Here is a 26,378-nt window from a genome sequence, read left to right as displayed (position 1 = left end):
GCACTCTTTACAACTGTGGTGTGCAGAAAAGCATCTCAGAACACACAACACATCAAACATTGAGGTGGATGGGCTACAACAGCAGAAGACCACATCGGGTTCCACTCTTGACAGCCAAGAACAAGAATCTGAGGCTGTCATGGGCACAGGCTCACCCAAACTGAACAGATGAAGATTAGAAAAAAAAATCACCTGGTCTGGTCAGTCAGAAAGCTTACTGTACATGATAAGACAAAACAGTGGTTTGTTAAGGCACTCACTGTGATATCAGTACTGCAAAGGCTAATACTACGATAACGATTAATATTATTAACATCCGGTATGCCTTAAAAGTTTTGTTCTGAAGGTTTAAATGTTCACTTTTAAATAGGCAAATGAACACACAGGAAAGCTTAGCCGTTGCTTCTCATATTCATTTTCCTGAAGGAAAAAAAAAAAGCGCTGTGTAAAGATTACATCATGGCCTAAAACCTAATTCCAACAGCAACACTTATACCAACATCAAAATCAAACAAACATTGATAAACATCTCTGTTAGTTTTCCAAACTAATGTGTCCATATTGGCTACATGTCAGATGTTGGCTATATTGTACGTTGAGCAGTTTATATGAACTGAACCTTTAGTCCAAATCCTCAGTTATGGCTCTGAAGTGACTTCTCACACAAAGCGTTTGAGAGCCCTTATAACCTTTCTAGAGTTAGAACACTTGTCTGCAGGCAGCAGTCCACTCTCTTTATCAGACGCTCAGTGCACAAAGCCTGAGCTGACCGATCAGCTGCATTTGAGAATCACTGCTGGTTCATCTTGGCTGTCTCGGCTTTGATGAGAGAGATCAGCTCCTGGTTTATGAGGAACACGAATCGAAGCCCTGCAATCTGGACAAAAGAAAGACGTACTCAGTATCACAATACTTGAAGAGGTTCTAATAATATTTCAATTGACACAACAGAGTAAAACAGCATGGAACAGTGTATAACTATACTGTCTACCATTTTCATTTCATTGTTTACACAAATTATTAGGGAAAAACCCTGACAACCCATAAAAATAGAAACAAATAAAGAATTATGTGCTGTTATCCAAACTTGCTGTATAGTTTGACTATGACACAGAGGTGCTGTTGCTTGTTAACAGGGTCTCTGTGACTGTTCTTAGAAGTACAGTCAACACCTGCCATTTAAAAAAACAAAAAAACTATTGTGCCCATACATTATATTATATATTATATTAGACACTTTATATTATGCAGTACACTTTCTACAATAAACATATTTATACATGACATTACACTCTTTATTGTCATAGAGGAGATGAGCCTGTTTGATAAATTACTGGATTAATGGATATATACATGTCTTAGTTTTTATAACAATTATAAAATTGTTTTTATAATATATTAACAATTATTTTAATTAATATATAATGGCATTATAATTATTGTTTTATACTATTATAAAGCAGTGATGCTATCTAGTAATGCTGAAATACTATCAGTTATGAGAATAAGAGCTTTAAAAATTGAAGTTAATAAACAAACCTTTTTAATATAGCATTTTGCTGGTCATGCAGTTTTTATGCTAACTGACTACAAGCCAGACCTTTAGCTTCTGCTGAATGTGTTACTTTTTTTCACTAACTGGAGCCAGAAACTGCTCTTCACAAGAAGAGGCAATTTGACCAACATTGTAAGCAGTTAAATTGCATTTGTATACTGAATAACTGAAATAAATTTGCAATATTTAAAAAAAAAAAAAAAATTATTTATTGTAAAAAAGCATTTGTGATGCACGCTACAAATCCCTAAAGCCAATTTAATCTGTTCTATGAGTGACATCTTGCTAATGAGCTAGTGAGGAAAAAGCTAGCTAGCTATCTATCAGCTATATCAATCAAACTAGCTAACTTAAGTGAGCATATGTAGATGTTACGACAAAATACTTGATGTTAAATTTTGCTGAAATAGAGCTCCAAAAAATGTGGATCTTACTTGTACATAAAAAGAAAAAAGAAATCCTTGCATTTCACAGCAGTAGGAACAATGTTCGCAACCATTCATGTGTACTCACCTCCAGCACAGAGTTGTTGTTAAGTTTCCATTTGTTACCAGTCAGGACTGGTCTGCCATCGATATAGATCGGTCTACGGCCCTCGTTCACGATGAAGAAATCGCCATTGTTTTTGAGTTTGATGATTCCTACAGTCCAAAGAAACACCATCACAAAATTTACATTAACAAATGATCTTCAAAATGCAAAGAAAAATTGGGCAGAAATTCTAATATAGGTAAAAAGAAAACTGATACTACGTCATAGCAGGATCTTTTATTTATGTTTAGTACCCTGCTGCCTTGAGATTTTCCATGCTGGTCCCTCTAAAGACAGATCCACATCTATTTGTTTGTCCTTGGTGGCACGGCCAAGGGTGATCTAAGAGGAGGCAGACAATTTAATTTTTTTCCCCAGTGGTTACAGAACCAATGAGGCAAAATCTAAGCCAATTTTTATTCAAGCTTAATTGAACAGGGGGGAAACAGATGTCATAAAAAATAGATTAAAGCAAAATTAAAATAAAAAATTTAATAGTAAAATTAATAGAAGGAAAGAGGAAAAATATATATATATTAACAGAGGGAAAGGAAAGTGTCAAACTCACCTCTCTGGATCTCATAAGGTATCGGACCATGCGTCCTCTTAATGCAGCCAACGTCTGGTTATCAAAATCCGGTGAGTTCATACCTGCATACAAATGACAGAAATTGAATACAAAATATGTGGGTGACAGTAAGAAGATGCAGTATAGATTTCTATAGGTTTTATGAAGTAACAATACAATTTTGCATGTTGAAATGTCATGATTATCTGTTTTATAGATTAACATTGCTGCTAATCTCTGACTGACCGGTGATACTGTCCACCAAAACCTGCCAGCGTGGGAGCTCCTGCTCCAACTGCCTGATCTCCCTCTTCTGGTGCCGATCTGCAACCATCAACTCTATACAGAGAACAGTGATTACAGAATTAATAAGAGTCACGGACAAAGGGAAACAGGCAGGAAGAGCAAAAATATGCAAGCCAGATGAAAGAAGGCATGAATGGAGTGATACCAACTCACCGTGCTCCAGTACTTCATCTCTGCTGTCCCTAATATGAACACATCGAGTCAGTATAATAATGCAGCCCAATATAAAAAAAAAAGAAGCTAAAAACTTATTTAAAGTGCATTTGAGCTGAGAATAAGCTAAGCTATTTTATTTCTAAAGACTGTACAAATAGTGTTATTAAAGCCACAATATTAGAAAGCTCCAATTCTCAAGAGCACATTTAATTGTGTGTTCAACAGCTTAGAAACATCTGTATGCACGGAGTGTGATGTGTGTTATTACTTCAGCTTGGAATCGTCGACCATCTGCTCAGCATCTGAGAAGTTAAGAACCTGATCTGCTTTGGGCAGAGGCTGAACTGGAAAAAAGAAGATGTAAATATGTGGAATCAGTCTGAGTGTTACAGGATAAAGGAGTTTTTAAACGCAGGAATTTATTGCATGCTCACCACTTTGGTCGTCCAGTAAGTAGTACTGTTTGAGCAGCTGCCAGTGCACGAGTAAACTCTTAGCAGTGCGTGATGGGTAGAAAACGTTGGGGTGCTTATTCAGCAAGTCCTGGAAAACCTCGAGTTTTGGCTGACTGTTCTGAAATCAAGAAATGATTGACCGAACAATAAGCATGAACAGAAAAGGTGTGGAAACGACAACAATCAACCACTAAGAGATGGAGGAAAATATAGAAATTATAGAAACCATAATGACAAAATTCTGCAAATGTGTAGAGCAGGTTTGGTTATTCAGGCGGAAAATATGATATTGTGAATCAATACATTGTAAACATACTCCATACACCTCACCTACTTCAATAAACAGATAGTGATTTATAATTTCAATAATACAGTGACATTTCAGCATTGAGATACAGGTTTTTCATTTAAATTTGCAAAACATGCTCATGTTTGTCAAATGTAGACAAAACAGTATCCGTGGCACCCTGTCAAACAGGGTGACAAACAGACTGCACAGGGTTATCAGTTTTTTAAATTAATCATTGCCAAGGGGACAAGCTGCTCCTTTGGCTGCTGATATGGCAGTAACCACTAAGTTTTTTTTTTTTTTTTTTTTTTAAATCTGTCCTTAGAGAGCAAAATCCTTGCTCCCTATTAGCTTTCACTGATAAAAAATCTGATATAATCTGATATAATTTCATATATCTGCAGCTAGGCGCAGCTCCAGAATCCCAGCACCTGCTGGAGTGGATTTCTGGGCTATTAGTGTTTAATTTGTAGTAGGTTCAGTAGGCTGTGGACATAACCAGAGACACAAAAACCCTACTGATTATTAACTGTTGCAAAACAGACATTTTCATTTGCGATGCTTGTTTAATGCCCTTTAGGGAGATGTGACGCACTTTGATGCTGTAACTAGAACTCCATTCACAGCAATTCACATACAGTTGGGGTCATAAGTTTACACAGGCCTTACAGAATCCGCAAAGTGTTAATAATTTAAAAAAAAAAATAAGAGGGATCACAAAAATTGTATTTTTTTTTATTTAGTATTGCCCTGAATAAGCTACTTCACACAGATATTTACAAAATAATAACTGAATTTACACAAATGAACCAGTTCAAAAGTTTACATATGCTTGATTCTTAACACTATGTGTTGTAACCTGGAGGATCAACGACTGTTTTTATTATTTTGTTTAAGGATCTTATTTTTTTCATTTAGTACCGCTCTTCAGAAACTACATAAGATATTTACATGTTTCCCAGAAGACAAAATAATAACAATTTACACCGATCATCCTGTTCTAAAGTTTACATCACCCGGCTCTTAATGTTGTCTTCTTGAGCATCAGTGAATATTTGCACCTTTTGCAATAGTTGTGTATGAGTCTCTCAGTTGTACTCAGTGTGAAAAGATGGATCTCAACATCATATAGCCACTGATGTAAGGGGTCAATTATGCAGAAGATGCTGGAAAACCAGAGAATGTGCAGGACCTGGAGGATTTTTCTGAAGAACAGTGGGCAGTTTAACTGCTCAGGACAAACAAGGGACTCATGAACAACTAACACAAAACATAAAAACAGTCAGTGATCATCCAAGTTACAACACAGTATTAAGAATCAAGCGTATTTTTGTTATTTTGCGTATTTTGTTCACTACTATTCATAAAAATGAGTGTTTCATATTTACAGGTTGAGGGTTCAAATTACTAAATCATCTCTATACATTTGTAAACCCATGGAACGTTCAGTCTCTACAGGAAACTCTAATGCTAACGTCTAATGACGTTGCTTTGCGTACTCGCGTGTTTACTTGTTGTGTAATTTCTGTTCTGATGTCTGATAAACTGTTGTACACTCTGGCCAAGTGAGCATGTTCTGGGGGAAAAAACTGCTGACTCACAGAGCTAATCTTGGCGAGCAGAGCCTCCTCAACCTGGCTGAACAGAGCTTTGCTCTGAATGGCGGCGATGGCCTCGGGGTGGAGCTGCCTCATGGCCTGCCACGCCAGCCTGCAGACATCATCACACACACACACACACACAAATAATCAAAAATACATTTAGCATGGTAGAAATGAAGAGAGACAAGAATGTCAAATTCTCTGCCTATAGGAGGGAATGAAAAAAAAATTTGTCTGGCGAAGCCAGGCAAACTGTAACATGTGGAATAAGTTCACTTTGGAAGGTGTTTTTCACTGCACTTACTTAGATATGACAGGGTCGTAGAGCAGAGCATACCACCGCTCCTGAATCTCCCTCAGCGTGAACCTGCAGCTGAACTTCACTCCCAGATGAACTGAGGTGAGATCTGTAGTCTGAAGAACAACACACACCCACTCATGCAGTATATGGTACACATGCACTTGTAAACTTAGTGAGCTTTTAAACTTTCAAGTTTTTTAGAGGAACAAAGAAGAGCTATATTACAACATAATTAAAAAAAAAAAAGATTGTAAGTTCTTTTCCTACTCACTCATATTTATCAGGTCCTATCTATATACAAAACAAAACCCATCAATACACATAAAGTGCTAATTAGCTTCTTAACTAGCTAACAAATATTAATAACACGAGAAACACAGAAAAGGTACAAATTTCTGTTTGAGCATTTCATCTTACTGTTATGTTGAAATTTGGGTAATCATGTTTAGCTTTTGCTTAGTTTTGGACTTTGTGTGTTTTTTTTTTTGCTCACTGCACATTCAAACACAAGAAGCATCCAAAAATGGAACCAACAAAACTTTTACGTCTACGTTTTTAGAGATGGCTGTGAACAGTCACAGTCAAAGTGACTGCATCAATATTAGAGCATAGAATGTGATAATATGATTATTATGTCCAACAGGAAAAAGTGGCCTGATGGGCTGTTTAGATAACAAGCTCATATCACCTGAGATTATATCAGTGTCCTCATCACTTTCCGCCATCATTTCCTCCATATTCAAACAACAATGAATCATTAGAAAATTTTAAAAAATAAAAATAAAAAATAAAAAACAAATATGCATAATACTTGAGTGTATCATTAGCACCATAAGCTCCAGATGGTATCTAATAATATCAGGTACCAAAAAACATTCACTAAGAAGTTTTAGTACTGGACTGATGGCTAATGTTAAACAGCAAAGTTCTAGTTGCAAATGTGGAGTTGGGATCCTTTAATGTATTATTATTATTATTATTATTATTATTATTATTATTATTATTATAGATGTGTTAGTGAATTTCTCATCATGGGAAAAGTGTTACATTTGAATTGAAATCCATTTACTCCAATTTTCCTTGTTCATTTATTGCTATTATGATTTATTATTAATGTAAACTAGTTATTACTATTACTGCATTTTGTGACTGAGATTTTGTAATCTCAATAGTAACTTTTAATGACCTACACTGACAAAACTACTTTTTTTTTTTTTTTTTAAATAAACAACCTCCTCAATCAACCTACAGAGACAGACTACAATAATGTCTAAACTCGATGTTGACCTGAAGTGTTTCTGACCTGCAGCACTGCATTAATGAGCAGCAGGTCGTCTGTGGGCTTCCAGCGTCCCAGGTCTTTAGTGATCTGCAGAGGCTGCTTGCTCTTCTTCACTCGTTTGGTAATTGGGGATGGCGCGATCACCATGGTGAGAGGAGGAGTTAAAGATGTGCTGGACTTGGAAACCTGATGAACGCACACAAACAAATGTAATTTGCTTAACGGAAGTTAAACAGGGCTGTATACTGGATCTCTTCAGCAAGATATCAATCATACATGCAATCGAACGTGACTGGATGTATGCAAATCGATAGTTTGCATTCGCCAACTCAGTCTCCAGATATGAACACTATTTAAAAACTGGGCTGAATTCAACAGTGCAGTCCAAAATACAATAAATGTTATGTATGGAAGAGTGAAGCCTTCTACAAATAAATCTCAAACCTTCTCCAATAAACTAAATTAGACAAAAGGAAAAGAAATGGTTAAAAAAAACTGGTAAAATAAACCACATTTGTGTGTCAAGATTTATATTCAATACCTTCTTTTTCTCACTGGACGATGGCTCGGCCCCAGGGCAGCGGATCGGCTCGATGCCTGGTGGGCCTTTAACCCTGCTGGAGGATTTAACCAGACTGCTCTCAACCAGCTCATCATCAAACTTCTTCCTCTTAATTGACCTGTAAAAAAAATGGATAATTGGTATATGATTGTTTAAGGAAAATATTTATACTCATGTAAATACTCAAATCAAACAAGAATGTAACATGTTTCACCAGTGTTACACAGGGTTAAGTGCATGGTTATTTTCCACCTAAAAAACACACATTAAAAGCAAACGATATGAAATGTTACACTATAAGGCCAAATGTTTGAACCATCACAATCATATGTGCATGTTGAACATCGTATTCCAGATTTAGTCACCGCTTTTCTGTTAGAATAATGTTTCACTCTTCTGGGAAGACTTTACGCTAGATTTTGGAGCGTAGCTGTGGGGATTTACTCATTCAGCCACAAGAGCATCAGTGAGATCAGACACTGATGTTGGGTGAGGAGGTCTGGGGTTTAGTCTGTGTTCCAGTTCATCTCAAAGGTGTTCAGTGGGGTTGAGGTCAGGGCTCTGTGCAGGACACTCGAGTTCTTCCACTCCAACCTTAACACACCACGTCTTCACGGAGCTCGCTTTGTGCACAGGGGCATTGTCATGATGAAACAGTTTTGGGCCACTTTGTTCCATTAAAGAGAAACTGTAATACTACAGCATACGAAGAAATTCTAGACCATTGTGTGCTTTAAACTTTGTGGGAACAGTTTGGGGAAGAACCACATATGGGTGTGATGATCAGCTGTTCACATTCTTTTGGCCATATAGAGTATGAAAACGTCAGTATCATAATCACACAACCTAATCAGAACTGTGTACTGGTCGGCACTGCACTGTCTCTTACTGTGCCTATGGTCCTGTTTTAGTAGTTATTGTACTGTTTTAGAAATTATTGTACTGTCTTGTGTTGTTTGCACATGCACTTCATGTAGTAATGTGTAGTCTCTTGTAGTTCTGTGTTGTTTTATGCAGCACCATGGTCCTGGAGGAACGCTGTTTCGTTTCACTGTGTACTGTACTAGCTGTATATGGTTGAAAGGACAATAAAGCCACTAGACTTGACTTGACTTGAACATCATAGTAGTAATGTGTAAATAACAGAATTCCAGGTAGATTTTACCTGGAAGAGCTTCTCCTTTTCGGAACTAGACCTCCTCCACTGAAAGCCTGAGCTGCTGGTCTCTTTATGTCCTTCACAATGGCTTGATCTTCATCCTCAGACCTGCTCTGAGCTGTCAGATTTGCCACATTTACCCCTCCAACCACTGCAGGGACCGCATCTGCCTTAACGTCTGAACGAACACGAACACACACACACACACACACACACACAAAGGATCTTGTCAAGCATCATTAGTAGAGAACATTAAAACACAAAATCATCAGTGGATGATATCAAAACTGTGCAATCAACCAAATGTAATCACACTGTGCACAGCAAAAGCTTCCCATCTCCAGCTGTCTCATCTGACTGACTTACATGTTGTCAATAAAATTATGATTTATGAATGAAACAGAATTCTCTACTCTGCACTGAGTGCTGATTTCAGTAAATATATTTACACCAAATGTGAATTAATCACGGTCTGATCTTCACGACCTGATCAGTTTATTAATTACCTGCTTCATCAGACCAGCCTGGTCAATTACTCGAACACAGGATCAGCTTAAATGATACGGATTAGGTCTAAGAATAGATTTTAATAATAATAATAATAATAATAACACACACACTTACCTTTTTCCATGACGTCGTAACGCTGAATTTATACCCAAAACTGCATTCGTAAGCCTTTAAATTGCAGATTATACACACTGAAAACTTCCTGTGTATCTATTTTCCGAGCTAACTATTTGAAATATTTGTCAAAACACTAAAAAAGGTTTTGCTAGTTAGCGGTTAGCATGCTAACAATGCTAATCCTTTGTTTAAAAGAGACAGAACGCTCTAGCGAAGGCTAACCAAGTGCAGGTTACTGAAACAAAAATAGCATTTATTTCAAATGGAACAAATATGATTTTTTTTCGCAAAAATAATTTAGTCTTTCCTAATATTTGTATACATATATCTATATAAAAAACAGACGGATGTTGCTAGCAGCTGTGTGAAGGCAGCAACATTTGGGAACGTTCGTGCGACGCTCACCGGAAGTGTATCGGGCTTTTTACAAAACAAGAGTCGAGATGTTACCAAAATAAATAAATAAATAAATTAATAAATTAATTAATAATCTTTTAAAATAAATTTTAAAAAGAAAAGAAACTTGAAAAAGATATATTCCCACACCAAATTTAAAATCATTTTCCAAAAAAAAAGAGGACATTTGAGATATATCAGTTCACCAGGCTTCCAAGTTTGATACTCAGGTTACTATCTGTGTGGGTTTCCTCTGGGTTCTCCGGTTTTCTCCCACCTCCTAAAAAACATGCCAGTTAGTGGACTAGCTAAAATAAATTGCCTCTACATGTGAATGAGTGTGTGAGTGTGTGTGCATGGTGCCCTATGATGGATTGTTTTCCCATCCCGGGTGTGTTCTGGGATCGGTTCTGGATCCACCGTGATCCTGACCAGGATAAGTGCTTAATGAAAGTGAGTGAATAACTCATTTTTACTTCATATTTCCATGTATTTCCATGTACACAGTCAGATACGCCTCTGCAGAAGTATAAATCGGCCTTAACACACTCACCTCAGTGCAGGGAGGGCTGTTAATTAGCTGAGTCACATGTGTAGAGCAGAGAAAACACTAAATTGTGTGAGGTTTGCTCCAGGACTAGGGCTGGAGACCGGTGGATAAAGTACTGTTGGGGAAAATAGAGCAAAAATTCTGTTACTGCAGCAGCCATTTCTCACTAGAAATAAAACTTAAACTGAAAAAGTCCACTAAATACCAAGAAACTCGCTCGCTCGTAGTTTATCCATCACTAACTTGCACACTCATGCTCTTTCATTCACTCACTCACTCACACATTCACTCACTTACGCATTCAGTCTCTCACACACTCATTCACTCACTCATTCATTCACTCACACACACACACACTCATTCACTCACTCATTCATTCACTCGCACTCACTCACTCACTCATTCATTCACTCACACACTCATTCGCTCACTCACTCACCCACTCACTCATTCACTCACTCACGCATTCAGTCTCTCACACACTCATTCACTCACTCATTCATTTACTCGCACTCACTCACTCATTCATTCACTCACACACTCATTCGCTCACTCACTCCCACACTCATTCACTCGCTTACTCACGCATTCAGTCTCTCACACTCATTCACTCACTCATTCATTCACATGCACTCATTCATCCACTCATTCATTCACTCACTCACTCACTCATTCACTCACCCATTCACTCAGTTACTCACGCATTCAGTCTCTCACACTCATTCACTCACTCATTCATTCACATGCACTCATTCATCCACTCATTCATTCACTCACTCACTCACTCATTCACTCACCCATTCACTCAGTTACTCACGCATTCAGTCTCTCACACTCATTCATTCACATGCACTCATTCATCCACTCATTCATTCACTCACTCACTCACTCATTCACTCACCCATTCACTCAGTTACTCACGCATTCAGTCTCTCACACACTCATTCACTCACTCATTCATTCACTCACACACACACACACACACACTCATTCACTCACTCATTCATTCACATGCACTCACTCATTCACCCAATCACTCATTCACTCACATACACACACACATTCATTCACTCACTCATTCACCCACTCACTCATTCACTCACTCACTTATTTGCTCACTCACACTCATTCACTCACCCATTCACTCACACACACACACTCATTCACTCACTCATTTATTCACACTCACTCACTCATGCACTCACTCACTCATTCACTCCCACACTCATTTGCTCACTCACCCACTCACTCATTCACTCCCACACTCACTCATTCACACACTCACTCACTCACCCCCTTTCACTCAGTCAGTTGCTCGCTCGCTCACTTACTCACTCAAACCCTTTCCATAACTCACTCCCTCCCTCTCACTCATTCTGTCAGTTATTTACTCACTCACTCTCTCACTCACTCCCTTTCACTCATTCTGTCACTCACCCACTCGTTCACTCACCCACTCACTCACTCCCTTTCCGTTACCCACTCCCTCAAAACACAGGCTGAGCTATTTAATTTGGTTGACCATCTTTGCCAGCTGGTCATTTATTTTCCTTATTACTATTAACTTCCTTATTACCCGCCAGATTGATCAATAAACGTTTTCTTATTGCCTTATTGTGTCATTTTTTAAAACAACCTGTTTATGATTATGATGTTGTGTCAGTAGCTGTAAACTGTTCCATCTACCAGCTGAAGAGCTCGGGTTGTGTTGTAGGAGCTGGTCAGGCCGAGCTTGTTTTTACATCAGGGCACTCACTCACACTCTTTCACTCACACTCTTTCACACTCACTGTTTCACTCACTCTCTCACCAACCTGCTTCAACACATACATCAGCCTCACTTAAGTTTAGCAAGTTGAAGGTTCTCCACAAGGGGGGGCCCTTAACACTCCAATGGCCTTTCTGCATAATGGCACCATGATAAAAAAAATATGGTGTTTTTAATAATTATTCACACACATAGAATTCACACATTTACAATTTCTTTTGATTTAATTTAATTTGAATGTATTTATTTCTGTAAATCTGCTTTGTGACAATGTTAAAATTGTTAAAAGTGCTACACAAATAAAATTGAATTATTGATAATCATTTTGTCATGTAAAAGTCATGCAAAAACTGTAAGAGGAGTAATAATATATATTATTCCGAAATAATATTTTACATATTATTAAGATTATGCTTATAATATAATGTTTTTTTTTTTTTTTTTGCTCCTGATGAATCTGGAGAGAAAATACTACTACTACTATTACTACTACTACTACTACTACTAATAATAATAACAATAAGTTGTATAACTCACAGTTTAGGAGATAAGTTTTAAAATGGCTCTAAACATTACTTTTTTCCTGCTCATATTGTTTTGCTTAATCAGTGAAAATATCAGTATAATAAATGGCAGAACACATCAGATTTAGACCTCCTCCAGGATGATTCCTGTCCCACCATCCTAAGCCTGTGTCACTGGCGTCTGCTTTCTTGCTCTGCTTGTGTGCTGGAGCCAAATTTGCGTCTGGGACAAATTTGCTGAAAATGAACTGCTAAGATTTTGGCTATCTGTGCTGCATTAAGAGTTTCACTACAGTTTGAAATGATACAGTACATGTCTGGGGTTACATTCTGAGAAATGCAAAATGATTGAAAATGAGTGATGTGTGGAGTAGATGAGGTCGACCTGTCTATGTAGATCACCATCAAACAGCGGCTTTGTTTTAAATGTTTATAGTGTGCTTTTTAAAAAGGAATGTGCAATGACTCAGGAAAAAACATGAACACGTGCAGATTATGATACCATTTACTGTATAAGCAGCATGAACTCTATAATTCACTGGCTTTCTTAACAAAAACAGCTGTGATGCGTGTTTTTTTCATATAACTGTAGCTGGAAGGTAAGACGAACTGAACAATGAGAAACCTGCTACACTACTTGCCTTTTAGGTTCAGGTCCAGTGCTGGAGTCATTTATTTTCTCTTATGCCTTTGCCATTTTTCTAATTTGATCTGGTACGAGTTCTCTCCTATACGCATATAATTCTTTTCAACGACTTAAAGTGTGTGCAAAGCTAAAGGAGTTAAAGTAGATTAAACAAAATATCTCTTCTCTTAGAAGTGTAAATTGTATTTCTTATAATCTTATATGATACATCTTAATTGGGAACTGTATCAATAATAATAATAATAATCATAATAATAACAACAATAATAATAATAATAATAATAATAATAATAATAATAATAAATAACTACATGAAAATAACTATATAACTCTATAAATTAGAATGACTATAAGTAAATAATAAACCACACATTCATTACACAAATATACATAAACATGCATTAACCCGACCAGTATTATATTCATTTAATGAAAAGGAATTTAAATTACTTTTGCTAAAAACAGTGACAGCATTTCATGTAGTGCCCTTTTTAAAAAATCAAGTACAGTTGCTGTTTTCACAATAATAACATTAACAAAAACAATAATAATGACAAACTGTTGCCAAATATATTCATTATTGTTGTTCAGTAAGCTTAGTGAATGCATAATGGGGTAATTATGAAAAATAATTGGAAAAACAGTTAATTAAAATTCCCCCCAGATATCCTTACTGCATAACATTATTTTAATGATTAATTTATATAATGAATATTTGTAAATTTATTGTAGGAGTCAATAGAAATCAGCAATATTTACTTTAAAAATGAACAAAGTTACAGATGAATATTTTAGTAGAAAATGTCAGTTTACTTACTTGTTCATGATATTCATTATTAATCACTTTATTTGATTTACTCATTTGTGTTCAAACTGAAGTTCTTCTTGTAACATCAGCGTACCATAGACATCTTCTGTAAGGCCTTTTTTTTTTTTTTTTTTTTTTGTGAAAACCATGAAAAAGACTGAAAGGCTTCAGCTGACAGAGTGCCATCTTATGTTCCATCTCAATTATATACAGTTGTGCCAAAGCCAACATTTTCCACAGTTCCATGAAATGTGGGTGAACAACTGCTATCACTGAAACAAGGAAACGGTCTACGCCCTAACCTACCGCATCCTGTAGGCTGAACGTGGAACCGAATCTGAAATAAAGACGGCCTGTTATTGCACTGTCTTAATGCGCACTGTAAAACATACAGTTTTGTTGGCTTTCCCTAGAGGCAGACATTATAAAATTGGTCTAAGCCCTACTGCCAGACTTCTTGATTTGACCTTGTACTTGCCTCTCTGAAATGCCTACCCTGGGCTGGAACATTTACTGGACTGTGTTTATTATACGATTTGGACATTGAATAAAACTGTAGAACTGATGAAGTAGAACTGATGAAGCATCATAGATGAATACATTATGCTATATTATCATTATATTACATTTAAGCCATGTTTCCAAGTAACAGAAACAAAATGATTGCTTCTCTTTTGCAAAAGTCTGCCCTATGTAAGAAAAAAAAAAAGAGTTAATAAGAATAAAATAAGGATCCCATGATTAATTAGCATTGTGCTTTGACTACAGAACTGCAAAGCTGCTGTTATGCAGATCAGAGGATTCGAAAGTGTTTCTTAATGGCAGGGGACGACAGGCTCAAAGCATCACAGGGAACCGAGCAAGCCAGAAAAAACTACTCATTACAGGCTAAACATTTTTCACCAATGACAAATGATCATCCACAGTTATAGCTGGCTTGCCAAAGGCACCTTATGGTTGAATTGGAGGCAAACTCTACAGCCATCACAGTCCAAAGCGCTGCTGATTGCTCTTTAATTGTCCATAGTTGCTATTAAGTGTCTGCAGGATGCACATGTGCGACAATGGAGGCGCCCGAGCATTGATCAGTGATGATTACATAGCAGGGAGCACTATTAGCAGCTATTCAAAAGAAGAGAATCACACAGGGAAACTTATGATCACTGCTCGGTTAGGTTTACAATTTCCTTTCGGTGTGAATTTGACCGAGACGCAATCTCTTAAAAATGATCCTGACAAGAAATGGTGTATGGAAAAAAGTAGTCTTGTGCTAAATGTTTTGCATGGCAGGTTGTGTGAGGGTGATTTCTCCGCTATAAATCACTCTGTGTTAAACGTGATCTTTTTCACTAATCCAAGGGCTTTTCCAGTAGAGCTGTCTCAGGTGGACAATCAGCCAGATCTACAATCTCTACAACATGCTAAAGATCTGGCGGCTTTGCTGTTGCCGCTTGTGGTGTTTAACAGGGCGTAAAAAGGGGGCACACGGGTGGGCTGGATTAAACCAGAAGAGCTGTTGGACTGTCATCAGGTTCCCGATGGTGAACTCCTGAACTCGCTTAGCCTTCGCCTTTTTTATCAGGCATGCCACTCTTGGGGAGGTTACTCAGGGGTCAGCAGGCTTTCACACGTCTAGCCGCTAACGAGGGGTGGAAAGTGGAGAGAGATGTGAGTAGACGTTGGAGGCCAGCGTGAGGGAGGGGTGGACTAGTGGAGTTCAAACCCCCACCCAAAAAGCACACAGGGACGCTAGCACAAAAGCTGTTGTGGCATTCCTGTGAGGCGTAAACTGATGCAGACAAGATCACAGGGTCTCTAATCACTGAAGTGACATTTCCAGGAAATCCAGGAACAAAGCCCGAAATGTAAATTGATGTAAGAAAGTGACATCAGACACAGGTTTATAACAGATCTCATTTCACTTTTAATGAGGAGAGTCGAGTTGGGCTTTTTTTTCTGCATTTTTAGAAAATAAACCGATAACAATATTACAAATAATGAAACTGTTACATCATTCACAGGGTTACAGTCAAATGTACATTTTATACATCAAAAACAGGACCTCCCATGTGTGTCACAGTGGTCAGGGTGGACAGAGCTCTACGTGAGCCCTGCCTGTCAGAGGGAGAACTGTCCCCTGTCCTGCATGCAGGATCAGGGCTGAGACACAGGGAAGCTCCATCACAGCCATACTGCAGTATTGCCATCCAGACACCAGAGGGCACAGTTATTCTACGGGCAACGGCTCCACATTTAGGAGCCATTTTCTCTCCTGAACACTTTGGACCATATTTGGAGGACACGGGCCACACCAGGGAGAGAGAGCGACAGAAGGAGCCAGGGACATCTTGTGTTTACATTCACTGCTCATTGTAACACTGAGACAAAATGGTCTTTCGCTTGCATTTTACAACTGGCACACAGTTGGTGAATGGTTCTGCAGAGAACGAGAGCATATGCCGTTCACAGCTTGCTGTCGCTCTCAGCTTTTAGCAAAAAGGCTTATAAACTGAGCAGAGTGCCACGGCAGTCATGATTAAACTTGCCAGCGGTGAGAGAGGAGAATCGTTGGTGGTTAAGATGTACACACAGCACAACTGTCACCACCTGAATGACTCTGTTAGTTATTTTAATAACTGCTGTGTGACATGTGGCTGTTTAGTTTGTATACACATGCCACTGAGTTGAGCACATGATATCTTGCCGATCAACTTTTGAGGCCTCAGCCTGACTAGCGTGACATTACAAATAACCTAAACATTCCACCGTCTGTATGTTATGGTTCTGCGCTCAGACAATCCAATGAAACGGCCAATACGAATCACTTACTTGCTCTGCATGATATTCTTTCACTCTCTTACAATCACATCTCATTTATTACAACTTCGAAGTTTACATAGCATTCTGGTAAATCGGGGATGGACAGAATGTGAAACGGAAAGATGGACGAAGCAGTTGGACTCCTGCAGAGATCTAAACTTCAGTTCTAGTATTGAAAAACACAATGGGAGGAAAATATTCTGTACCGTTAAGATTCAATGTGCCTGTGTAAATACTGAGTCTGTTTTTTAGCGCATAAGAACTGAAAGAGTTTTTAAAGAGAATATGGGTTATGGACTCCTCTGCTGATTAATGGGTTTAGCAAAAAACGGGACTTTAAAGGGATGTGAATAATGTAGAGCAGAGCCAATACAGGATAAGTTACAAATGGAAGCATCTGATGTGAAAAAGACTAAATATTGGAGAAAGGCACTCTCACATTGTGCCTGAGGACAGTGTCTGGCTTAAAGAGCACAAATTAGTTTGTGGTTACAAAGTGGTTTGAGCCTCACATAAGGTGTACCTTTACACCGTGGCAATACACACTGTATAACACAGTCATATGTAGCTAACAACCTGCTAGAATCTTCTCGAAAGAAAAAAAAAAACTCTTTCAAACCCAAACCTTTCTGTAATGATATCAGAATCCTGTGTGGTCATATTTTCACCCGCAAAAAGCACCACAAAATTATGAGACACTTGCACTGATATCAAGTGAAAATATCTTTACTATACTTAAATCATCTTATATTTCCCATTAGGAGATTACGATAAAGCACATAGTGGTTTATCGTAATCTCCTAATGGGAAATATCTCCTATATCGTAAATATGAATCCTATTTCTAGACATCTGAAGCTTGAAATGGACCAGAGCTATTGGCAGATAATATTGTTTTTCCCCCCTAGAAATAAATAATTGAAATAAGAAGCAATAACAAATAACATTACAAAAAAACCATTTCAAATTTTTTATTTTCATTATTTTACTTGTAGAAAGTGGTAACACTATCTGCCACTATCACAAGAACTTTTGGAGATTTATTTTATTTTATTTTTATTTCTAGAAAGAATTGATTGTCTACCAAAAACACAAGACCATTTGAGGCTTCCAATAAGTAAAAATGTCTAGAAACATGATTATAAAGCTTATATGTTTGTTTTATTGTTGTCTGATAATGAGAAATATTAGATTGCATTCTCTTACCAATCAAGATATGTTCACTTTTATATTTTTTGCAGTGAGTCTTCCTTATTTCCTTGAAACAGCATAATTCTATGCAAATGAACATAAACCCTAAGCCCCTGAATGTATGACTTTTGAAAAGTCTTCAAATGTCATTTCCCTTCATTTCAAAAGCAGTGCATTTTTTTAGAAGTGTATTAAACAGGGGTGATAAAAGCTGCATTACTTTTCAGACGTTGAAGTGCCGTTAATACTACAGCCGGTAAACACACTGCACTTCCACTGATTTATTACAACAGCAAACAGTCTTCAGATTACTTTCTCCCTATCACTTTCACTATGCAACTGAAATTCAAACATAATGCAGACACTCTTCTTTCTAATGCAAATTGTGATTTGGTATGCAAACAGAGACAAGAGAACGAATGAAAGAAGAAGGAAGACTGAGATGCCATTAAATATTGGAGCACTGGAGCAGGAGTTAAGGGTCTTGCAAAAGTGTGGCATCAGTGAAGAATTTCAGAAAGTTCGGAAGAGATAATCTGTGTCTCTATCCATCAGCCCATTAAAAAGTCACGCTGATTCATGGAACCACTGTAGGCAAAATCCTGGTAGTCACGTATTAAATAAATAATAATCTCTTCCTGGAAAAAAAAGAGGCCTGGATAGACAAAAGGAATGATGAAAACGGAGAAATGGGATTGATCAAAAGCAGGACGGGGAATTAAACCTGCGACTTATGCCTACTGGAGATATGGCCATCTACAGGATATATAAACACAGCATGATAGCACTAGAGATAAGCAGATATTTCTGTGGAACAATTCTTGTAATGGGAACAAATGAAGATGCACAGCAGAAGCGGCTTTGATGCATCTGTGGTCAGAAAATCGGCGCCAGATGAGCACTGTGCTGTATTAATCAGTTCACATTGCTCCACTCGAAGCACTGAATCAGCCAACTGAGCTTATGTGAACTGTAGTGTGGTTGAAGTGACTAGCTGTGCTGTACTGAGGGGTTTTAAATGTATTAAAGATGTACGTCAACCCTGAGGTTATGGAGCGGAGGAAGTCTCTGGTGAGCTGAGCTAGACAAAGTGTAATTGAGCACTGTTAACCACAAGTGACCTCCATGCCAGGACACACACACACGCACACACACATCATGTAGCACAGCTGGAGGTGTCTGTGGTTTTCGTGTCTCTTCAGTATCTGCCGCACTGCTCACTATGACCATTCTAAAGGATGGATCCCACAGTCCCAATCGTCTCTCTCTAATAGAAAAAAGGCCCAGATTTAACAGCTCTTCATTCATTTTCAACAAAAAAATTCTGTACACTAAAATCCAACACGTATTTCTTACATGGATATTTACACGTTTTTGATGTTTTATGCTCTTCATGTTGGTAAAAAGGCAGAAATCTTGAGTACCATTGGAGACACTGTTTAGGGGATGTCTATGAGTGTCTGTTAGCTCTCTGTCCAGTCAAACAAACCACATTTAAAACATAGTACTCATCCTCTTGTTCTTAAGTGATTTAGCCACTTATTGAGTGTTCTAACAGTACCATTTTACAATAATAATGATGCCATGGCCACTGGAATCATTATAACACTATGCTTGTGTACACGGTACCGTCCCAGTGGAAAACGCCATGTCATTCTGAAAAGGACCTCCTAATTTGATTGTTTAATGCTATGCTGAGCTCTTAGAAGACGAAACTGTGTAAAAAAAATTCAAAACCTATGTTCATTCAAGGTCCTTCTATGTAAAACGTAAATTAATAATAATAATAATGAAAAAAAAAAAAAACCCTAAGCAATTTCCTTTATATCTACATATTTGAAGGGAATCAATATATGATGTTTCATGTACTAAATTAATAAAACCCACAACAAACATTTGATTTAAAATAGGGGAAAACCACAAAATGAACAATCATATTAACCCCATCATTGCCTGAATGAAAACAGTCACGCACTTGGTGACTACATTGATGATGTCCCGATGTCAAGCGCATCTGATATGTACAGAAGGACCTACGAGCTATGAGGTAGGACAGAACGATGTCCTATTTGGCAGGTTATGACGTCTGTAAAAAGAAAAAAAATAATGGTCTTTTTCCCATGGTGACTGGAAGCAGAGGAAATCTTCATTACAAAGTCAACACTGTCAACGAGATTACTATTTAGGAGAGAAGACTTTTTTTTGTTGCTGTTTTTTGTATTTGCTACGGATGTTTCAAACAACTAAATAACAGAAGTGTCTTTTTTTTTCTTTGTGGCAGTCAAGAGGAAGTTTCCATTTCATGGTGTTCATCTCCTTTTCTCTGCCTTTTCAATGATGGCACAGGGATTATGGTTCCATGGTTTCTTCCATTTGGAGCCTCTGAGCAGGTAGTCAATATTCCTATTGAATGATTTCCACAATAAAGTAGAATAACAGAGCACATTGCATGGTGTTGTACCTTTCTTTTCGTTGTACTTTGCCCTTTTAAAGGGTAGCCTTTCAGTGAAATCCATCTACAATATTACACGTATCTATATATATCATATAGATCTTTCTGTTCATGTAGCTTTTTTTTCTTTAAAAAATCTTTAGTAAAATCATTAGAAAGAACATAGATGACAAAAAAAAAAATAAAAGGACTAATCGTAAGGAAGTAAGAGCAAGAAGATGTGCATGCTCTTGGTTGGTGAAAATTCCTCCTTGCTATGTTTTGGCAGTTGAAACAACTGATGGATGGGGCAGAAGTGTTGTCGATTTCTGTGGGACGACACTTTCGCAGTGTGAGCCCAAAAGGCTGGCTGTGTGGTTTGTAGGGGAATGGGGAGAACATGGAGGGCAGGGTTAGGAAGAGAGGACCAGAGGAGATTCCCTTGGAAAAAATGGTGGCCTAGAGGGAAAAATCAGGCTCAGCACACATCCACCTCCATCTGTCCACTTGTCCCTCCTGCCTCCGTGTGCAGGATCAGGCCTGGAGGTCAAACCTCCACCGACTGGATCTGGTTCATCTGCGCCCTCATCATCTGCACGCTGTTGAGGATCTTCTTTTGGTGACCTGCTAGAGTCACTCCCACCCTGAGGATGTCCCTGCCAAGCGCACACAAACACACACAAACACACACAAACACACATCAGCAAAGATATCAGCAAAACATGTAGTGCTTCTACATAAACCACCACTCCCATGCCAAAATAAACACAGCATGTCAGCTCAAAATTAAATGGACTCCTTCCAAGCATGATCCCCATCGGCTGCTGGGAGATAAGTTTAAAACAACGGCATGTCTTTGTTTTTGTTGGGATGTGTGTCTGGTTTGTGCAGGTATCAAAGCCAGTGATATAAGGAGAAGGGAATCTGACAGAGCATCACTGTGGCTCATATTTCTTGTAGGGACTTGAGGTAGAAATGCTCAGAACAATGAAGTTTTTAAAGCAAATATTTACTAAACATCTCTGAAAGCAGGGTTTTTTAGTGGCAGTATATTCATTTCATGACAACCATGATTAGTAAGACGAGTTCCAGATTCCCAGAATATATTTACATGTCATCATGAACGATGTCAGAGAATACAACAAAAGTATTATTCATACTAAAAAAAAACACCAACTCCAAATGGGGTAACAATGGAAAAACCAAGAGGTCTGCTAACTTTGGGAATGTTTTCACCTTCAGTTTTCTCCGGACTTGCAGACATGTGGACTTAATGTGCGTGTTACAAAGAAAGGGTCTATAGGGCCATAGGGCTGTCTGATTTTGACATTCATCTAGACTATAAGGGTCTAGACTGTAAGTCCTTATGGAATGCAGGCTTCAGAAGACTTTGCTTGTGGAATTACCCAAACATGGATGTGAAGAACAACAACAAAGTCCACACTGGCATATCAAGAATCACTATCTTTTCATCAATACATTGTAATCTGTATTAACAAAAATCACATACTTCTAACAGAGTGAGCAGCGATTATTAAATGCACAATAATGTAAACGTGCAGTACTGATAGCTGTGTACAACTTGCTTACGGTATCAGAATTCGGTGCTGATGTTAACCAAGGAAATGACTCAAGCTGAAATCTCCTCTAATTGGTCCTTTTTACACACTTGCAGCCATGCCACCTTGCAGATCTGACATTATGATCACTTCAGCCAGCTTTGCAGAAAGTAAGTCAGTGAGACTGGAGGCAAGGTGGCAGGAGTCTGGAGATTTAAATGGATAACTCTCTCTCTCTCTCGCTCTCTCTATTTCACTCTCACTCTTACTCTCGCTTTCAATAGCACTTACTCCATTGTCATCTGTGAAACCAGATCGAAGCTAGTGAAGTCAGCGTTGGCGAAATTGTCCTTGTACTGGCCCATCTTGATAGCATCCAGCCAGTCGTCCACGTTTCTGAAGCTGGAGAAGTCAGGCATGCTGCGGTCCAGCAAGGGCAAGTGCACGCTGTGCAGAACAAAGAGCGGTCATCCTCACACATTTTGTTATTGTATTTATTCTGCAGTCTGTCTGCTTTGCTGTTCTCTATAAATATCACTCGTTCTCTGATGCGGATCAGAGAACTGCTTCTCAATCCCTTTTTGTTTGTACTTTTGCAACTGGACAGTCTCTCTCTATTTTCATTTAACCAAATGAAAACATGAGCTACACTGACATAATCAGAGGTGAAAAGAAAGAACTTTTTTCTATAGAGATTTTTTTTTTTTAACAAATATTCAGACTGTGGTTATAATCCATTTATGTGTTAAACATGGCTTGAAAGGCCAAAGGTTTAGAACTAGCCAGCACAAGGACTAGCACTTAAAGATCTCTCATATGAATATAGTATATCTTGCACTGAATATGTGGGTTCATATATGAATCTGTACATAAATATCCACTCCTTAGGCTCTAGACTAGGTCAAAATTGGTGGCTATACATAGGACTGAGGGCAACATTCTCAAAAATAATTTCAGATCATTTTTAAAATGGTATACAGCAATCTATTTGTTTCTCTTGCACTGGAAGTCCTTCCACATGCAGCAAAGGCACTTACACCCACATCTTGGTGTCTTTTGCTCCTGTACAAAAGGTGTCAAACATTTATATCACACTGTAACTGTATATTCATAAACAAGCTTTTACACGGTGAGTATATCTAACACTGCAATGGCTCAGTGTATGTTCATGTGTTATATGCAAATGATCACTGACGGTCTTACCCTGAAGAAAGAGGTGTCATGGCCTTCAGCATGTTGGGGTTACGGATCATCTTGTCCAGGTTGTTAACAATCTGGCTGAATTTGGGACGATTATTGCGGTCCTTCTGCCAGCAATCGAGCATGAGCTGGTGCAGAGCACTGGGGCAGTCCATAGGTGGAGGCAGCCTGTAGTCTTGCTCAATAGCATTGATCACCTGAAGGGAGACAGACAGAAGTCCAGGATCTTTAGCAGATGTTGAAAAGGCCTAGGGTTCAGGAGTGAAGGGGAACACAGCGCGTACTATATAGTGGAAAGTGGGCATCTAGTATTTGATTTCAAGTATGATATGGACATTATCCAGAAAGTTATCCATTATCCAGATCAAAAAATCTGAAGCAAAACTCCTGTAAAATCCAGTCAAGAGACTTGTCCAAACGTCTCATGCAATACAGTTACATCCACCCAAACAACTGCTTTACTCCATTTTTATGCATCTGTGGCCAACCTTGTGTTTGCTTCCTACATCTCAGGCACAAACCTCTTAAACTCTCAGACAGTGGCTAAAGTGGAACTGCACTCAATTATGTGTGTGCATGCATGCATGCATGTGTGTGTGTGTGTGTGTGTGTGTGTGTGTGTGTGAGGTCAGCAGGTTAAGTGTGGTCAAGGGAGTGTACAGAGTTTTTGTGTGGCTATATAATATAATGCAGTAGGACAAATGTGGACATTTAATGATGATTTGTGGGCTTTTACTGAGCCTGAGTGGATACTAGGCTGTCTCTGCTGTTTTGAAGCTAAAATATTACAAACTTTATACCTCTCTGCTGGTTTTCTTTGTCTTGTTTATACACTGAAATGAAACCGTACATTTTCTCAATACACTTCTCATTTACTCCACTTTATCATACTGTTGTAACACAATTTCTTTCTATTTTTTATACTCTAAAGAGACCTTGAGTCTTGGCAGTAGGAGTAAAGAAAAAGAATTATAATTATATAATGTCTTGTTTCCGCATCCAGGATTACCGTAAACTGATGTTACATCCCCTCAAAAATGTTCCAAAGTGTTTGAAAAAAAGACTAGTACTTAGTTTGTCAAGCAAACTGTGATTATGGGTGAGCATGACCTACCGTTTCAATTCTAGATATTTACTGCTGACATCACATCCTTTACAACAGCCTTCTCGAAAACACTCATAAATACTAGGAGAAGCATATACAAATCACATGCCTGTTTATACACAGTTCCCTATTTCAAGAAACAATGTACCAAGACAAACAAAATATTAAAACATATTTAATGTTTTAATGATTTCAAATGCTTTGCGATCAACAAATGACTCAAATCACTGGAGATCTTGGATGATACCCGTTGATCCTCTTACATTCCTATAACGCAGCCATTTTCAGTTCATGTTTATGTTAGCAGATTTTAGCCTTCAGTATCCCTCGGTAAACGAAATAAATCACTAGTACGTTTCAGCTTGAGAGACTGATTTGGCACTTACAGTACTGTGCAAAAGTCTTAGGCACATGCAAAGAAATGCTATAAAGTAAAGATACCTTCATAAATAATGAAATTAAACATTTGTACATAAAAAAGCCACTATTAAAAGCGGTAAACAGTAATAAACTAAACAAAGTCAATATTACATATTGACAACTCTTTGCTGTTTCAAAAATGCAACAGTTGTCTTTGTGCAGTTTTATAAGGAAATTAGCTGGTAAGTTTTTCTGAGCATCTTGGAGAATCTGCCACAATTCTTCTGGAGACTCTGACTGTCATACCTGTTACTGTTTTTGCAGATAAAACCGGATAGACTTCATTATGTTGTTTTTTTTACCTGAAAAGTGGCGTATTATGTAATATGTTGCTTTCTTTACTGCCATAAAAACATTTTCCTGTAACATTAAATTTTTCATTGGAAAAGTAATGTTTGCCTCATTGACTCAATAATGCAATAGTCATAAAATAAACATTTAAGACAAAATTTGTATTTTGTATTAGGGTGTCTAAGGCTATTGCACAGTACTGTACTTTACGCTTTTTAACCACAAATAAACCTCCATAGTTGCTTTTTAGGCAAATCACTGCTTTGATTCAGTCCAGGTAAATTGCCAAGTAAGTTTTAAGGCACTTGGCCGAGCAGTTAAGATGCACTTGTATATTGAGGAATTCATCCTGGTGCTACCGTCTGCAGACACATCATCAATAAAGACAAATGAGCCTGTTTCTCTAGCAGCCGTACACGCTCACGCCACCATTTTTCACTGATGAGGTGGTGTTCTTTGGATCACGAGCGGAATTTTTTCCCCTAAATTCCCAAAATGACGCTCATTACATCATTCTATGAGAGTTTAAATGTCATCTCATTTGTCTAGAAGACTCTGTCCCACAACTCTACAGGTTCTATCATCCAATTTTTTTTTTTTTTCCAGCAAATTGTATCTGGCCTGTCTTTTTGTCTGCTCACCAGAGGTATATGGCAAGAGGTAAGAGGTTATAAAAGTGTCTAAGAACATTCCGGTGATTTCTTCTCTTTATGGTAGTCTTTGACACAATGATGGTTACATTCTGTTCAACTATTCTGTTCAGCAATGTGCTTTTCCTGCCAGTTTATTATCTATTGCAAAATTCAACAGTGATTTCAACATACCAGTGTGATTCTCAGAATATGGTAGTATGAGGTCTATCAAATATGTAAATTAGCAGAATAAAATACATTTTTCGATAAGATAAATAATTTAAAAAGAACATTTGTTCCTGAATTTTGGAAAATAAATCTTTATTGGAAACTTGTCAGTGGTGTTACTGTTACTGGTGTAACGGCCTGAGCTTATGACACTAGTGATAATTAATAACTCGTACAGTAGACTTACAGTAATGGCACCACATTAAATAATATTTGCAATTCATTCAAAAAAATTCATTACAGTCATAATGTTCCAAAAAGAATATGAAAGCTAATTTAAAATTTGAACATTTTGCTGGAAATGACCCACCAAACACTGGTTTTGACACGGATTGTTTCTAATACTTACCTTCATTCTGTCATTCTTTAGTGGAATTAATACTTCATTTATACTTGTATTGCGAGAAAACTCAAACTC

The 26,378-nt window shown here is 37.8% G+C and overlaps 2 protein-coding genes across 3 annotated transcripts in view; both read right to left on the bottom strand.

The window, feature by feature from the left end:
- Positions 1 to 397: 397 nt before the first annotated feature.
- On the bottom strand, positions 398 to 9,794 carry mcrs1 (microspherule protein 1). The gene is made up of 14 exons (XM_026932997.3): positions 9,390 to 9,794; positions 8,772 to 8,943; positions 7,586 to 7,724; positions 7,066 to 7,230; positions 5,766 to 5,875; positions 5,462 to 5,570; positions 3,551 to 3,689; positions 3,385 to 3,460; positions 3,114 to 3,142; positions 2,901 to 2,993; positions 2,655 to 2,737; positions 2,341 to 2,428; positions 2,069 to 2,196; positions 398 to 877 (listed from the first exon to the last, which is right to left on the bottom strand). The coding sequence occupies exons 1-14, from the start codon at positions 9,397 to 9,399 to the stop codon at positions 791 to 793; spliced, it is 1,428 nt and encodes a 475-aa protein (XP_026788798.1). The 5' UTR covers positions 9,400 to 9,794; the 3' UTR covers positions 398 to 790.
- A 3,908-nt stretch (positions 9,795 to 13,702) lies between these two features.
- ephb2b (eph receptor B2b) overlaps positions 13,703 to 26,378 on the bottom strand; it is a 147,786-nt gene continuing 135,110 nt past the window's right edge. For both annotated transcript variants that reach the window (XM_034314296.2, XM_026932640.3), the window contains exons 14-16: positions 23,288 to 23,481; positions 22,376 to 22,531; positions 13,703 to 21,181 (exon numbers count right to left, since the gene is read on the bottom strand). In XM_034314296.2, coding sequence (XP_034170187.1) covers positions 21,073 to 21,181; positions 22,376 to 22,531; positions 23,288 to 23,481 — 459 coding nt within the window. In that variant the 3' untranslated portion in view covers positions 13,703 to 21,072. The remainder of the gene's footprint in view (positions 21,182 to 22,375; positions 22,532 to 23,287; positions 23,482 to 26,378) is intronic.

This window comes from Pangasianodon hypophthalmus, chromosome 20, assembly GCF_027358585.1.
Source record: "Pangasianodon hypophthalmus isolate fPanHyp1 chromosome 20, fPanHyp1.pri, whole genome shotgun sequence".
Lineage (NCBI taxonomy): Eukaryota > Metazoa > Chordata > Actinopteri > Siluriformes > Pangasiidae > Pangasianodon > Pangasianodon hypophthalmus.
Note: the sequence above shows the minus strand (reverse complement) of the source record. Positions and strands in the feature narration are given on the sequence as shown.